This window comes from Gymnodraco acuticeps, unplaced genomic scaffold, assembly GCF_902827175.1.
Source record: "Gymnodraco acuticeps unplaced genomic scaffold, fGymAcu1.1, whole genome shotgun sequence".
Lineage (NCBI taxonomy): Eukaryota > Metazoa > Chordata > Actinopteri > Perciformes > Bathydraconidae > Gymnodraco > Gymnodraco acuticeps.
In genome coordinates, this window is record NW_022990271.1 from 5,293,317 (window position 1) to 5,308,977 (window position 15,661).

A 15,661-nucleotide genomic window follows, 5' to 3' on the forward strand; every position below is an offset into this window, starting at 1 on the left:
AAAGACAAATGAGAAAACAATGTGTGGTTGTGAACTTGTCAAAGACTCTTGACTGCCTTGCCTTAAAGTGACAGGTCCCTGAAGAGACAAAAGAATATGAAAGGAATGTTTTTGAGTGATATGAAAACAACCAGGCAGTTTCCTTCACAACCTTTGACTGGGCCTCTACAGGGTCTACCTTGAGACAACCTTTCCACTGTGCAACAAAAATAAAGACTGTAATCACAAAAACAAGAATCCACAACTGTAACCACTGAGCCAGCACTGGCAGTTGGAGATAGAGAGATCCTCTGTGTGTGCTACATAATCCCCACACAGCTGAACTGAAACCTCTGTATGGGGACACAACCCGGGGTCAACCATAGAGACAGTTGTGGCAGTGTTGTGTAACTGATGTTAAAAGCCACACGGAAATACATTCACAGCGAGTCATGTTGAGTATGGTGGAAGGAATCAATCGATTCATACAGGACAACACTATGGTTCACACACATTGATGTAACCTAAATGTATCCACACGTAATACTTCACCTTTGTGTTATGGTTAAACTAATGTGTACTATGTTTTAATGTGAATCAAAGTCAAGTCTCCAGTCATTCAAGGCAAGTATTAATTAACTTTGTTCCAGCCAACTTGAAACTAAAAGCCTGCAGAGACATCTGAGACAGGATCTGGGTAATGAAGTCTTGAGCAGACCTTTTTTAACCCTTGTATGGTGTTGGGGTCTGTGGGACCCATTTTCATTATTTATCCAAAATTAGATCATAAATAATGTTTTCACAGTCACACTGTGCGTGCGCGTGTGTGTGCGTGTGTGTGCGTGCGTGTGCGTGCTTGCGTATGTATGTGAGACGTTTGTGTTTCTGCCCCTGCCATTCCCACACAAGGTTGCAACATTGTTGATAAATTCAAGCACCGAAACCTGTCTGCTCTCACATTTCAGCATTATGTCTTGCGGAAACCAATCTTTATTTTTTTCACTCTATCCCAGCTGCAAATTTTGGGGGGAACACAATAAATAAAGCTTGATCAAGTGATCAAGATGGCCAAAAGATTCTCTGCTCAGAGGGCCTTGCAAATGATTTTGGAAGAGAGTGAACCATTTGATGATGATGTGGAGGAAGAGGTTTCAGAATGTGAGGATCACATTTCTGAGAATTCTGAGTCTGACAGTGACTTTGAAGAAGAGGATGAGATTGAGCATCAGCTAGTTACAAAAAAAGACGAGCCACAGGACCAGCCAGTAAGCGGGCAAAAGAACAAGTAGCACTTTAATTCATTAATGTGATCTGACAAATGTAAAAAGGGCAAATATTAACCATATATGCTGTTTATATTGCTTGTAATTGGGATGAAGTAAACATCTGTTGAGTATTTTAACATAAAATAGTTTGATTGTGTTGAATTGAAACCCAAAAAGGCAGCGGGTCCACCAGACCCACAAACGCTGGCTGAGTAACAAAAATATGAACACCACACAAGGGTTGAGTAATGAAAGCTTCTTAATAAGGTGTGGCAACTAATCTGCTGACATGATCACTCAAAGTCCAGTCCCAAGTCAAGTCAATTTAATTCATACCAAGATCACAAATCAAATGTTTCTCTCAAAGGGGTTTACAATCCGCACAGGAGTTGATACTCTGTCCTTTTAACACTTGGTTAAATTGAGCAAAAACTAAGACTCACAGTCTTGACACAAATGTTTTTCCTTTTAAGTAAGGTCTAATTTTTATGGAGTCAATCAGTCAAGAAGTCTCACATAACTCAGGTCTCAAGTCATTATTTGTTTAACTTGGGTTGGACTCGAGGCCAAGTCTCCCAGCTTTGTTGACAGCAGAGCATATTAGCAAACAACATACTGTATAGGTTTGTATTGAATCCCAGATTGCTCATGTTTCACTTACCTCTAGTACTGGCCCGGCCCCCAGGATGATCTGCTCCACTCCACTGGCAAAACCCTTCTGGCTGAGAGCGGTCAGATGATGGATGAGAAAGTTTGTGCTTTGCGTCTTCCCAGATCCACTCTCCCCAGATATAACAATGCACTGGTTTCTCTCCTTCTGCAGCATGGCGTGGTACGCCACATCCGCCACCGCGTAAATATGTGGCTCCAAATCACCCAGCGTGTGGTTGTCATACATCTTTACATACTTGGGGTTGTAGATGGGCAGGAACTTGAAGGGGTTAATGACGATGAGAATGCTTCCGACATACGTGTAGATCTTTTCTTGGCGGAAGCGCGAGCGCAGGTTGTCCAGCAGCGAGCGCTCGTTGAGCTCCGGCAGGCAGCAAAGGTCTGCGTGGTCCCCCTGAGCCTCGGGCTGTGGCAGCAGGCCACGTTCCACCATGCGCCGGCGCTCCTCTGTGACCTGCAGCCACATCTGGAGGCTGCCCCCATAGTGAATCGAGCCATCCAGGTTCTTCTGCCTGAGAAGAAAGCGGTAATCTTCTCCGCCAGACAGCGGCCGGTGCTCTAGTGCCACTCGGGGCCAGAGCATCATCCGCTGCACGGGGCAGTCGCTGGGGTTGAGAATCCATTCTTCCCCGCCAAATTCCTTCACTTCAGCCAGAACATAACACCTGGTGCGGTCCAGCTGCAGGCGCTCAATGACGCGTTCGATGGCCTCAGCTGCTGTGGTGGTCTTGCGGGCGCTGATCGGGCAGTAGATGGTGCCCTCGGCCAGGGAGCCAGGGTAGATGCGCACGGTGAACTCTGAGTTCTCGAAGCGCGGCCGCCGGCCCAGGGTGCCCATGCCCCCGACGCCATCACGAGCACTCATGGCGGAGCAGGAGTTCCCATTAGCAGCAACTCTGCACAGGCTCGTCCTTTACTGGGCTGGAGAGACCACCAAGTCAAGACATTACCACTGTAAAGCAGAAGACAAAAGATTAATACCCTGAGGATTTAAGTATGGGAGAAATATCACTTGTTTCTAAAAGAACACTGCATCCAGATTCCACACAAATAGATCCAACAAAATAAACACATCCAAGCACTAGCAGGACTTATCCGACACTGCAACAAAAACAGACTTCTACCAACTGTTGAATCAAACCTTCTGCAGTCTGCCAGATTACGAAACGTGTCAGATTATGACGGACTCGATGTGCTATTATGTAATGTACTGGAAGGGCCACATTTTTTTTAGCAGGAGCCCCGACATGCATACTCATAAAGGATAAAGGATAAGTCAACGGGATCTACAGGATTACCATTAACACAAAAACACACACCCAAGCACACACTTAAGCCTTGGCCAACGCAGAGAACAGCAGCTGCCACACTCTTTACTGAAGACACAATCATGCCATTCACAAGTACTCTCTATAATACACAGTGGAGGGGCGTCACGGGGTGAGGAGAGGCCACAGAGAGAGACGAGTGACAGAAAAAAAATCTGCTGCTCTGTGATTTCTACGCTTTCATCTGCATTTAGACAGTTCTGTATTATGCATACAGTGAACTACATCGAAAATATTCAAATAAAGTTGTTTTTGAAATCTCAATTCAATAGGAATGTTCATACAATACCCGCAACCATACAGTAGATAAAGGTTGGGCACAAACTTTTACTAGCCATCATTATCTCTTAAACAATTATAACTGTTATATTCAGCATTGGATAGAATCAAAGTGGAGGTTAGGGCCATATGCGTCTAAGAACGCCCAAAAATAAGCCTTTAACCCAAATATCTAATGTCTCAAAAAAATCAACAGTGCAGGGCTGCAGGTGGGCCGTTGACTGTGTGGAACATTATGCAGGCTCTGTAAGGCTATCATTGAATGAAGCTCAATGTTGCTTTGAAAGAATAATGATTTGTGTCACATGTGATGCCCTGGGGCCTAATTTATGCGTAGGATTCATGTGGGAAGGTTGCTTACTTAGTAGAAATCCAAAAAATAGGTACAGAAATGTTCCGACATTTTCCGATTCACCAAACATTGCGTACCGGCGAGGAAAGTGCGTACAGCACTTCCTACGCCGGTTTCCCTTTATAAATCACAATCGACTCGAAATGCGGTGCAGCTTTTGCGGGCTTCACGTAACGCCCATATTTGCCTATAAATAGTCAAAGAAACGCCCATTCATTCATTCATTCTGACTGACTTTATGAAGAAGATAGCAGGAAATGACGACAGAACAGCTAAAAAAGACATCTCACACCGTGTCAGATTTTGGTTATTTTGGGGAGGTCGAGATAAATCATATTGTTTGGTGGATGCCGTTTGGTTTGAACCAGAGTATCAGCATGGAGGTCGGATCGTCACCAAAATAAATAAATAAGTGGTCTGAAAAAGGTTCATGACAAAAACAATACACATAGCCTTCCTGAGGCAGTGTGTTTGTACCGGGGACAGGGGACAGGGGACAGGGGACAGGGGACAGGGGACAGGGGACAGGGGACAGGGGACAGGGGACAGGGGACAGGGGACAGGGGACAGGGGACAGGAGACCCCCCCCCTTGATGAGAGACTGTAAGAAATGATCGGGGAATCCCTCCGGAGTAGAGTCATGACGACTGGATCTGAATTATGTTTTCGTATTTGGTGGTTTGTGTCCCAGCTGTCGATCAGCTGTGCGCAGCGTCACCACTGCAGCAACTCTATATCCACCAGTTAAAGGAAATACAACTAATGTGTTGTGTTATATTAGCTGTACAATTTACCACATATGGTGTTCTTAGTTTCCATACCTCCTGTGTTTTATGAGCGACTTATCAAGTCTTAGCAAACGGCATAAAACATGATTAAACATGGTAGTATATAAAACCATGCTCGTACAACCTATAGAAATGCAAAACAGCATCATTTATGAGAAAACATGTCATAACATTAACACAACATAATTCGAGGTGGTTTTAAATAACATAGGATATCCGTATTTATTTATTTCTCCAAGTTATGTTTTTGTGTACACATTTTAAGATTGGCTTTAATCAATGTTTGAAAATGAATTCTTCATATATGATAAATGAGAGGTAACATTTTGTTTATGGTATTATTTCCACATATTTCTCTCCATTCTTCCTTCTGCCAACGCGGTGTCGCAGTTTCTCGTCTCTCCCGTGTTTGTGCTTAGTGCGTACGCATGGGTTAGAGTTTGCGTGGAGGACCGCACATTTTCCCGTCAAGTTAGTATTGTATAAATCGCAAACATTGCGTAGAAACTGGCGTAGGCCTACGCCATTTTTTGAGCGTATATCCCTTTATAAATGAGGCCCCTGATGAGGCAGACATATAAAAAGGAGCTGGTGTTCATTCAAACCAAAACGAGTCTGTCAACCACAGATGAAGCCTGATGGCTTTGCAGTCTTGTGTAGTATGAAATGTTCAATGAATTCCAGGAGTTGTTGTGTGTCACGCTGTCATTTGTCTTTATGTTGAACGACAAGTTGACAGAAAGGGGTTCTGTCAACTCGCCTCGTCAAATTCTACGCCAACTCCTGATTGTCAAAGAATGGGCATTAACTTGTGGCTATTGGCTGTCCTTTTCATGAAGGTTGGTACTAGGTAGGTAATGGCAACACACTATGTTACTAAGTTTCCCCTAACAAAGAAAGACGTTGTTGTGGAGGCCTTTCCTCCTGGTCTATAAAGAGCTAAATGTGCGTCTTAAGTATCCGTCCCTCTTTTTAAAAGTTGTTTAATTCTGAGCCTCTGTTCCAAACGTATTATTTAAAGAATAATTAAATTGCTGATGCTGTATACGTCGATAACTGGGAAATCATTTTATATTTTCCTCTATAAAATGTCAGAACATCGTGAAAACGCTTGTTTTGTTTATACACAGCTGAGGTTGTGTCTTCAAATCTTCTGCTTAAGCCCCTGTCACACTGTCCCGAAATGTACACCCGATGGACACACGAATATTGAATTGTGAATTTCGCACGAAGATGGCCCCGAACCACACACGAAGTCAACATTTACATTACATTTAAGACATACAACTGCAACGAAAGTAACACAAACAATTATGTTAAAGTACTATGATACTGTACTGATATTTTCAGACTTTGTTCTTTACTTTCTCCGTCTTTATATGTAGAAGATATTACGTTTTCTCCGTCATGTTGTTGTTTCCATAGCAACAACAACTTCCTGTCAACTTGCCTTCAAAATAATATATTATATCCTTTTCAGTTTCACAGAACACAAATTGGGTTATTTACATAATATGTTTACATGATTTTGTTGTGCAATAAAACAACCAGATGGACACACGATAAAGGAAATGTTGAAATTCGGCTGTGATCGTAGCAACATCGGGCCATTCGTGAGGGCATCTTAAGCCATCGTATGACCGCCGGTGGAGTTTCTCAGGCTCCGGCAGCAACTTCGTGAGCGGTGGCAAAATCTTTGGCATGCCAAAAAATAGCCGAAGGACCTTGCGAAGGTTCATTTTCGTGTTGAATTCGTGTGTCAATTTTGCCCTTCGTAAGGCCATCGTGAGGGCATCTTGTTATCATCGGTGCCATCGGGCATTCGCCCCGATCAGAGTGAGGGTAAATGCACCGATGATAACACGAAGATGACACGATTTGACAAGATGCCCTCACGAGTGCCTTACGAAGTTGCCGCTCACGAAGTTGCTGCCGGAGCCTGAGAAACTCCACCGGCGGTCATACGTTGGCTTAGATGCCCTCACGAATGGCCCGATGTTGCTACGATCACAGCCGAATTTGAACATTTCCTTTATCGGGTGTCAATTTCGGGACAGTGTGACAGGGGCTTTAAAGGTGGGGTAGGTACGTTTCAGAAACCGGCTCGAGTGCACTAAAATTTGAAAGTACACAGCCGAAAAGAATCCGCCCCTTCCTTCAGACTTCCTTACAGAGCACCTCCTCCAACACACATGAACGCGCACATGACGTCAGCAGACTGGTGAAAGTGGCCGCCTGTTGCTGGCGAGTCATTGGGCCCTTCTCGCTTCTCTTATTTTTCATTTCCTCGCTCTTCGGTCTCGGTCTCACCGGAAGTTGATTTGTCTGCACCATCTTGAGTAGCGTCCCAATGGCCTTATTTTTGCCGGAGGAGCGAGGAGCTATAACCGAGGAACCACCAGACCATCCTTCGATGAAATCCTCAGACACTCGCCCCGCCCCCTTACTGTGTATCGCTCACTGATTGGACGATGCAGCGCATGCACTGATCTGATGCTTCTTGACATGAGAGCAGTTTCCCAGCGGAGTGAAGAAAATACATGAACCTCACGGGAGTCACTCCTCAGGCGCGCTCGTCTTCTCAGAGGCTCAGTTAACCCTCCCGCTGCCTCCTGGTGCTGCAGAGATTTCATGAAGTGAAGGAGGTTTTCCTTCTATAAAACAGCTGCGGGCAGCAGATACTGTGAGTGTCACGGACATGAATTCATAGATCAAGGCAGACTGGTGCACACACTCTCCTGTTTTGCCAATCCGGTGCTTAAACAAATATAGATCTACACCCCTGGCCGACATGTCCTTAAAATGAAGTCCGAGTTCGACATTTTAATTCATGTCCTGCCAACACTGGCAGGACAGAAGGCGACACGCCCGTTCTAAGCCGTGTCCCTCACTCCTCACATCCCAAGCTGCATCCCCAAAAAGTGTATTATGTTGTTACATCATTTCAGATGTTATGTTTCAGTTGTGCTCTTGATAAACCATTAAAACAGTAAAAACACGTTCAGTTTCCTTTTGCTTTTTGTGTCTCCAGAAAGTAATCCAAAAGTAATCTAAAAGTAATCTGATTACGTAAAATGTGAATGTGCTACATATCCACACAAACAAACAAACAAAGTGTGCAATCCAAAGAATGTTTTATCTAACTGGGTTTTGATAGATAACATCTATTTTTCTTCTCTCAATTATTTTATTTCTATTGTGCACTCTAATCAATATTAATCCAACTATTGTTCGCTTATACATTTTAAGAATGGCGTTTATCTTTTTTGAGAATGAGTTCTTATTTGATTTAATGTATTGGGGTCTACAATAGATGATACAAATGTTTGTGTCAGTAAATGTGTACTAACAGAGGCGGGGGTGTGTGTGGAAATAACGAGAACAGAGCTGGCTGCTGTCAGACGATCAGCTGTGCAGCGTCATCACAAACGGTCGTCGCTTCACGTGACGCTCCGGAGGAAAGGACGTCCCATTGCTCTTAAAACTCATTTCCCTGCTTCTCGTGGTTTCTTTGCGTCTCTCCATGCTTCCCTGGTGGGAGGGACTAGAGGCAGGGAAACGACGCAAGTGAGGGACACAAGGATTTCATTTAACCGAAGTGAGAAGGACCCATTGAAGTACTGCTGCAATGCACGCCCAATGAGGGCACGAGATACATTTGTGCGTGCACGAGATACATTTGTGAGTGCACGAGATGGAAGGCTGACAGACAGGGCGGCAATCCAATCCGTTTAGCCGGGCCGGCTAAACGGATTGGATGTACTTTTTACAGTACCACGGCTTCCACAGATGACATTTTTTTATGGATTTTTTGTCAAAGCACTTCAGATATTCATTGCTATCGGGATGTTAAGAGCATTCCATGGAATATAACAAAAAGTGTATCTCGAGCCGGTTTCTGAAACTTACCTACCCCACCTTAAACAGTCCAAAAAATATCTTGTTGACTATCATGTACAAAGACAATTTGAGAAGAGGGAAGTTGGGAACCAGAAAATATTAGGCAATTTTACTTTCACCAGGCCTTTAAGAAGTCTTATTAGTTTTTGTTTCCTTTATCTACATCTCTTTATAATAATGAAACACAGGCATCCCATTGAGTGATTTACTTTCTGAATTTGACAAGAAGATCAATGCACAATGTGATGGATGAGCTGAGTCTATAAATATGTCGTATTGAATTATTCATAGCTTTAACAACCCTTTTTACTTTACAGGCATCGTTATTATATTAACATATTGTGAATATCAGAATGTATTAAGAAGAAACATAATAGTTATCCTCTTCTGCTACCAAACTGGATGAGCTGCAGGACCACAGCAGAAGAAAAGGTGAAAACAGGAAATGGATCAGGGACTAGCGTAGTTGGTGGAGTACAAAGGGCTCCTGCACCCCTGGTCATTTCCTGTCGCCCCTTATCCAACCTCTCATGCCATGTGTCGCCTCAGCAACTTTAGTATGACCATGATGCGCACAAACACATGCACAGGACCTCTCCTCTTTTCACACACAGACACACACCCATGTGAGACAAAAACACACTCATCACCTCTTTTAACCTCAAACAATGCATCCAGACTGACTGAATTAAGCTGGAGCCAATGGCAGGTATTAACTGACTGTGATTAATGTATGTGTGTGTGTGTGTCTGTATGTATGTGTGTGTTTTGAGCAGCGAGTTATAGGGAACAGATGGTCAGCTCGCTGCTTAAAGGATAGGGAGGAGGGATTTAGGGTTGTGGCCATGCTGGCTGCTTCTCTGTTTACCATCACACGAGCACAAACAACTGACTGAAAGAAAATACTGAACATCTCATGATAACTATCAAGTATATCTGTCTTTTAATGCTTTACCATAAAACTACAGCCAAGAATGAAGGTCATGTGAGAAAAATCCAGCACATATTGGGGGTGGGAGGATGTGATGGAAAGGTAGATTTGTATTTAACTAAATCGATTGAATGATTAGGTGAATTTAATAATGCTGCACAAATAGCCTTTTTTAATAAATAAATTGCAATCAGGGAACTAAAAGCCTCACCCACAACAACGACAAATATATATTATCAAGAAGAAAAATTCAATGGGCTGCTCTGTTCTTCTGACGACAGACAAACAGAGCAGTCAAACTGTGTTTTTACTTAATCCTTGTTGACAAATATTTGGAGGATTAGTTTGAATAGATATACAATTAAGGAAGGAGTGGTTATCAGCCAGGATACAATTCTACATCATGTTGTTCCTGTAGTATCTAAAAAAAGAGGTCATGCTGTCAACAAAACGTTTGTCCCATCAGTGACAACAACCGCCCCAAATGTAGCCGTTGTTCAGGGAAATCATACAAAGTCATTGTGAATGCTAATTATGTGTCCGAGAATGAAATATAGTTGATTAGATGACATGTTAATTGTTAGACGCTTTTATCCAAAGCGACTTACATACTCAATACTGTGGGCAATCCCCACAGGAGCAATTTGGGGTGAAGTGTCTTGCCCAGGGACACGACTTGCTGACTGCAGTGGGGTTTGAACCTGTGACCCCCTGATCCTAACACCAACGCACTAGTCCACTGCGCCACACGCCTCCCGAGATAAGATATATTCTTCAGGCCTGCATGTACAAAAACAATATATGTGCCCTTGACTAGAAAAAAGACTATCACTGTGAAGGGCAACCGACAAACTAAACTTTCAAACATAATCACACTTGTTGGACACACACACACACACACACACACACACACACACACACACACACACACACACAACACACACACACACACACACACACACACACACACAGCACACCACACACACACAACCACACACACACACACACACACCACACCACACACACACACACACACACACACCACACACACACACACACACACACCACACACACACACACACACACACACACACACACACACACACACACACACACACACAGCACACCACTACACACACACACACACACACACCACACACACACACACACACACACACACACACACACCACACACACACACACACACACACACACACACACACACACACACACACACACACACACACACACACACACACACACACACACACACACACACACACACACACACACACACACACAGCACACGACACACACACACACACACACACACACACACACACACACACACACACACACACACACACACACTATGAACAGCATTTCTCACATTGTGCAATGACAACTATTTAAAGTAGCAAATCTACAGCCGGAGAGCTACAGTGGACGAAGAAGAGAAAATGTTTGAAGCATGATGTCATTTTACCTGAGCACTGTGCATGTGTGTCTGCACGGTGCATTCAAAAGAAAAGGGTTTGAAGTAGATAAGCTCGAGGTTTGTGTCCGGAGGGAAGTGACAAAGCAGAATGGGGGAACAGCTGGAAGAGACCTGCAGCGGCCTCTTCTTCATCTCAGCCCTCCACGAACAACTGAACCAGAAACAGCTCTGGTTACATCACCTGAACGCTCAGAGATTAGGAATAGCTGTCAAGTAATCGGAACAGGAATCTGTTCAGCAGATCAGGACAGGCTCAATCTCAACTAAGATATTGACAAAGCTGGAAATCCCACAAAGCAAATACCTGATTTGTACAACAAACAATACAAGCATTTTTGCTTTGAGTTAAACTTAGGTCACATGTTATCCGAGTTGTTTGAACTTATCTGTACTGGGATCAGTGGCTTAAAAAAAACCTGAAGCCTGAGCAAAACATGGAAACAATGGTGTGTTGTATTTAGGAAATACATAAGGAAGGCTCCCTTTTTCTTTATATGCAGTGGGTTTTGTAAAGTGTGCATTAAACAGGTGGACTGATTTTTAAACTGTAATTCATCAAATCATCTTTGTGAAGTGTTATAACCAACAACTGCACATTGTATTGCTTTTGTAGGTCTGAGAATGTGATTTCTGAAAAAAAATACATTTTATTTTAATTTATTTTAATGCATGTACAAATGTAGGCAAGTACACTCTGCATTCTTGTCATTGGTGACATTAAACAGGTTGGACCATGTGAGTCAGACTCTTTAATGGCTGCCATTGTTGCACAGCAGTCAAGGATCAAGTTTGGTCAGCTTTTTACCATGTGAAGTCATCTTTCTGAAAAGCCTCACATGTTTGTGTGTCAGCGTCATCAGGGCCGAGCTTTTGCATGCACGGCTCATAATGTTGTGGTGGCTCTTAATTGTATCTTTAACTACAAGGAATTTTGATGTGTTATACTAAGGCGTGCGAGTTGGCACTGGACTGTGAACTTTCACGTCTGGTCTACACGGTTTTTATGGGTTCATTTGCAAATGTGGAGCCACTTGTAACTGTTGTTTATTAGCTATATGTCAAAGATGGTTTCTTACTGTGTCTATTTGCTTTGTGTCAGTTATAGAAATTAGTCTGCAAACAATTGTTGCTAAAAGCTGAAGCTCAGATCTGACCTCATTGGTGTCGGGGTAAATGGTAATTATAATAATCTTCTTTTGACTCTATCTGCACACAGTTTAACATTCATGCGAAATTCACAAGAGACTGAACAAACCCTTTCTGTAAGGTCAACTATTTAAGCCAAAGTCCAAAAAACAAGTAAATAAGTTAGTGTTTGTTTTTCCGTTTATTTTTTTAATTGATAGACAAAAATGGTGCAATCAAAACAGTTCCAATAAAGAGGATACCATATATAATGTAATATGTCTTTATGTGCCAGGAATGTCGTATACATGCTTCATTTGATAAACCTTGATTAATAAAAAAAGGTAAATGCAGCCAAGCTAGAGGCCACTTCAATTCTATTCAAAAGGTGTTATGGTCATATGCACATAGCTACAGTGTAGAAATGGCAATGACAATCTTATGACCTGAGCTCCTCCAACAATCCAACATATATACTGTAAATAGAGTTTTTCTCTGTAAATAGAGTTTGTAAACTGTAGCCTGTACATTATGTTCTATGTCATCCTTATTGTTGTTCTGTTGTTTTCATGTGTAACTAATGTCCTGCAGGTCACCCTTGAACAAGAGATCTTTTGATCTCAAGGGGCTTTCACCTGGTTAAATAAAGGCTACAAACAAACAATATAATAAAATACAAAAATACAAAATAAAAAGTAGAGCAAAAAGTCTATATACATGTGAATGGAATATGATATGTACAAGAGCAGAATATGAAATTAAATAATGTAAATTAAGACTAAATTAAATATGGTTTATTGCGTGGATAACTATTTATATAAATAAGAATATTGCAAGTTGACAAACAGGAATGCAGTGTTTCCCACAGATCTGAAATATACTTGGGCGGGTGGTGGCAGCGGGAGGGGGGGGGGTGCGCAAAAATAAATAAAATGTTTTCATTTTGTATAATCATTTTGCGTAAAGATGGCACTCAAGGGCACACTAGTGGTGGTGTTCCTGGCGGGATTTGAACTCAGCCTTCCGATCTTCAGCCCACCTCACTATCCATTAGATCAATCACTACCCTCTCAAATGGAAATATGTGTTTACATAAATGGTGACCACACTGTTTGAGACCCACTGAGAACTTAAACTAAGTTAACTATCTAAACACTCAGAGAGTCCTTTACCTCACCTGAGCTGAGGTTATCCCGAGCTTGAATGACACACAGAGACCAATCAAGGGCTTTGATTTATGATCTCTATGACAGTGGCCATGTTGGCAGGCCACATCATGTGGACAGCCAGTCACCCTGTGTGAGGCAGGCCACTTAACGAGGCGAGATCAGAGCAAGGGAGCGAGGGATCATTGTCCACAAGTTAATCGATCGCAGATGGCGTCGTGGTCACGGACGAATACAAAAAAAACTTCTTAAAAAATAAAAAAATAAAAAATAAAAAATGGGTCGCGAAATATACTTGGGCGGCCGTTAATATACCTGGGCGGCCCGCCCAAGTATAGTCTATGTGTGGGAAACCCTGGAATGTGTATCGGGGCACTTAGCAGAGCTGAAGTTTCACTGGGTGTGTTCATAATTAACTAAATAATTGACACTATTGTGCTTCTTGAATTACACAAGGATGAGTGTGTCTTATTGCATGTACCACTTTCAAAACTTTTTAAAGACCTGTTTGGCCACATTCATTTGACTTGTTTTTAATTACTGCATCCACCGAACAGAACAGCTCTAAAACTAGATACGATATTTTTCCAAAAGTTGCCAGACAATTTAAGCTTGTTCCGAATAATAGTTTGTAGATTTTGTTGGTTTTCATTTCAACCATTAGACAATAAGGCATTTACACCATAAGTACTTAAGAAAACTTGATGAAGCAACATGATTTGAAACCCTACAGGTAACTTTGCAGTGTTTGATGTTCTTAGCTGCTTTTATTGCTAGCTGAGTAAGTTGTTTCCTGTATACCTCTTTTTCATTTAGGAAGTATTTTGTAAAACAGAAACAGAAGGGTGTGTTTATTGGTTTATTGGTGTCTACCTGTATCGCATGTGTGAAAGAAGGTGTTCATTATAGCAGTGCATTTCTGCACAGATAACACACAGATAAGGCACAAAGAGGCAGACTATGTTATGCAGTACACATACCACAGAGAAACTCATTTCCCTGCTTTTAATAGGGCTACACTGCCTTCAAAAACAGGCCCAACCCCCCTCAATGTTACAGGCAAAAGAAATTGCACTTCACACATAAAACATACAGTATGAGCAGCCATAAAAACAACTGTAAAGAAAAAAGGAACGAACACAAGCTGCTGAAAAAAAGAATGTACTTTGATTGTCATATGGAAGATATACTGAACATGCTACAAAGAAAAGAAAATGACGCCTGAAGCATTTCCTGTAAAATAACTTCACATAATCTACTAAGAAGACATGTTGAGAGCAGACGGTTAAAACATGGTATTCCTTGGACGAATTGAGTCCGATTGGTTGTACCCCTAATTTAAGAATCAGGCTTCATTTTTGCAATATTTAGTTGTTGATGTATAAAACTCTTACCAGAGAAAATAAACTGACATCTTAAACTGAACTTCCTGCAGAACAGACACCATGTTGTCTGTATTTTCTAGCTATTTTTCCTCTTTTCTTCTTACTTTCAAGTCCTGATGAGATTGCCAAAAGTAACACTGTCTTTTTCTCTTTTTGCCAACACTGTTGAGGGTGTTTCCATCCAGTTTGAACAAACCTTAGAAGGATTGTGACCTGTGTTTCTGCTATCAGGATTGTGGAAAAATGACAGGCCTAATTTTCATGAAACATGGTGGAAGGATGAAGCATGTGCCAAGAAAGAACCCATTACATTTTGGAGTGGATCCAAATCACAGCGTTGATGCACAAATGTAATCTTTGTTAACATTTTGGAATAGGGTACTCTGAGCATTAAAAAAGGCATTTCACCCATCTTCTTTGTAGTGTCCATGTCATTTTCACATTAAGACTTAAAGTTCATGAACGCACTGAAATAAAGAAAAACAGCAAACTGGGACCTTTCTGAGTGCCATTCTAGTTTTCACATGTTAACATCATTTTCAGATGTATCCCTTTATAGTGTGGACATTGCTTCAGAGTGCAGTTGTATTATGAAAGGAACAGAGAGGTCAGCTGATTGATGAGTGGCAGTGGATGGGCCATACGAGAACCAACATGTCCAACAACTGCGCGCACACACATAATTACAGGTCACCATTCCCAGCCCCGAATGTATCAATGTGTAACCCAACTCTGCCGCTGCAATGTCCCACAGAAAGAGTTCACCTTCAGCCTGGAGGCGACACTAGCCGACTGAGAGCGGCGTTGACCTTGTCAAGCAAAGAGCTACAATTATTCTGCATGTTTTGAACCTCTTGTAACAAGATGATAGTTGTGGAAACAGAGTTAGTCAACTAGTTAGCTTATTAGATCAAACGTTTCCTTAACAATTGTGATAGTTGAAGACATTTACCAAGGAAACGGCTTTGCCGAATGTGATGACATTTCTGTTTT

At 42.1% G+C, this 15,661-nt stretch overlaps 1 protein-coding gene across 11 annotated transcripts in view; it reads right to left on the reverse strand.

Annotated features, from left to right (window-relative positions):
• myo9aa (myosin IXAa) overlaps window positions 1-15,661 on the reverse strand; it is a 120,592-nt gene that overhangs the window by 88,775 nt on the left and 16,156 nt on the right. For all 11 annotated transcript variants that reach the window (XM_034221000.1, XM_034221004.1, XM_034221005.1 and 8 more), the window contains exon 2: window positions 1,906-2,868. In XM_034221000.1, coding sequence (XP_034076891.1) covers window positions 1,906-2,781 — 876 coding nt within the window. In that variant the 5' untranslated portion in view covers window positions 2,782-2,868. The remainder of the gene's footprint in view (window positions 1-1,905; window positions 2,869-15,661) is intronic.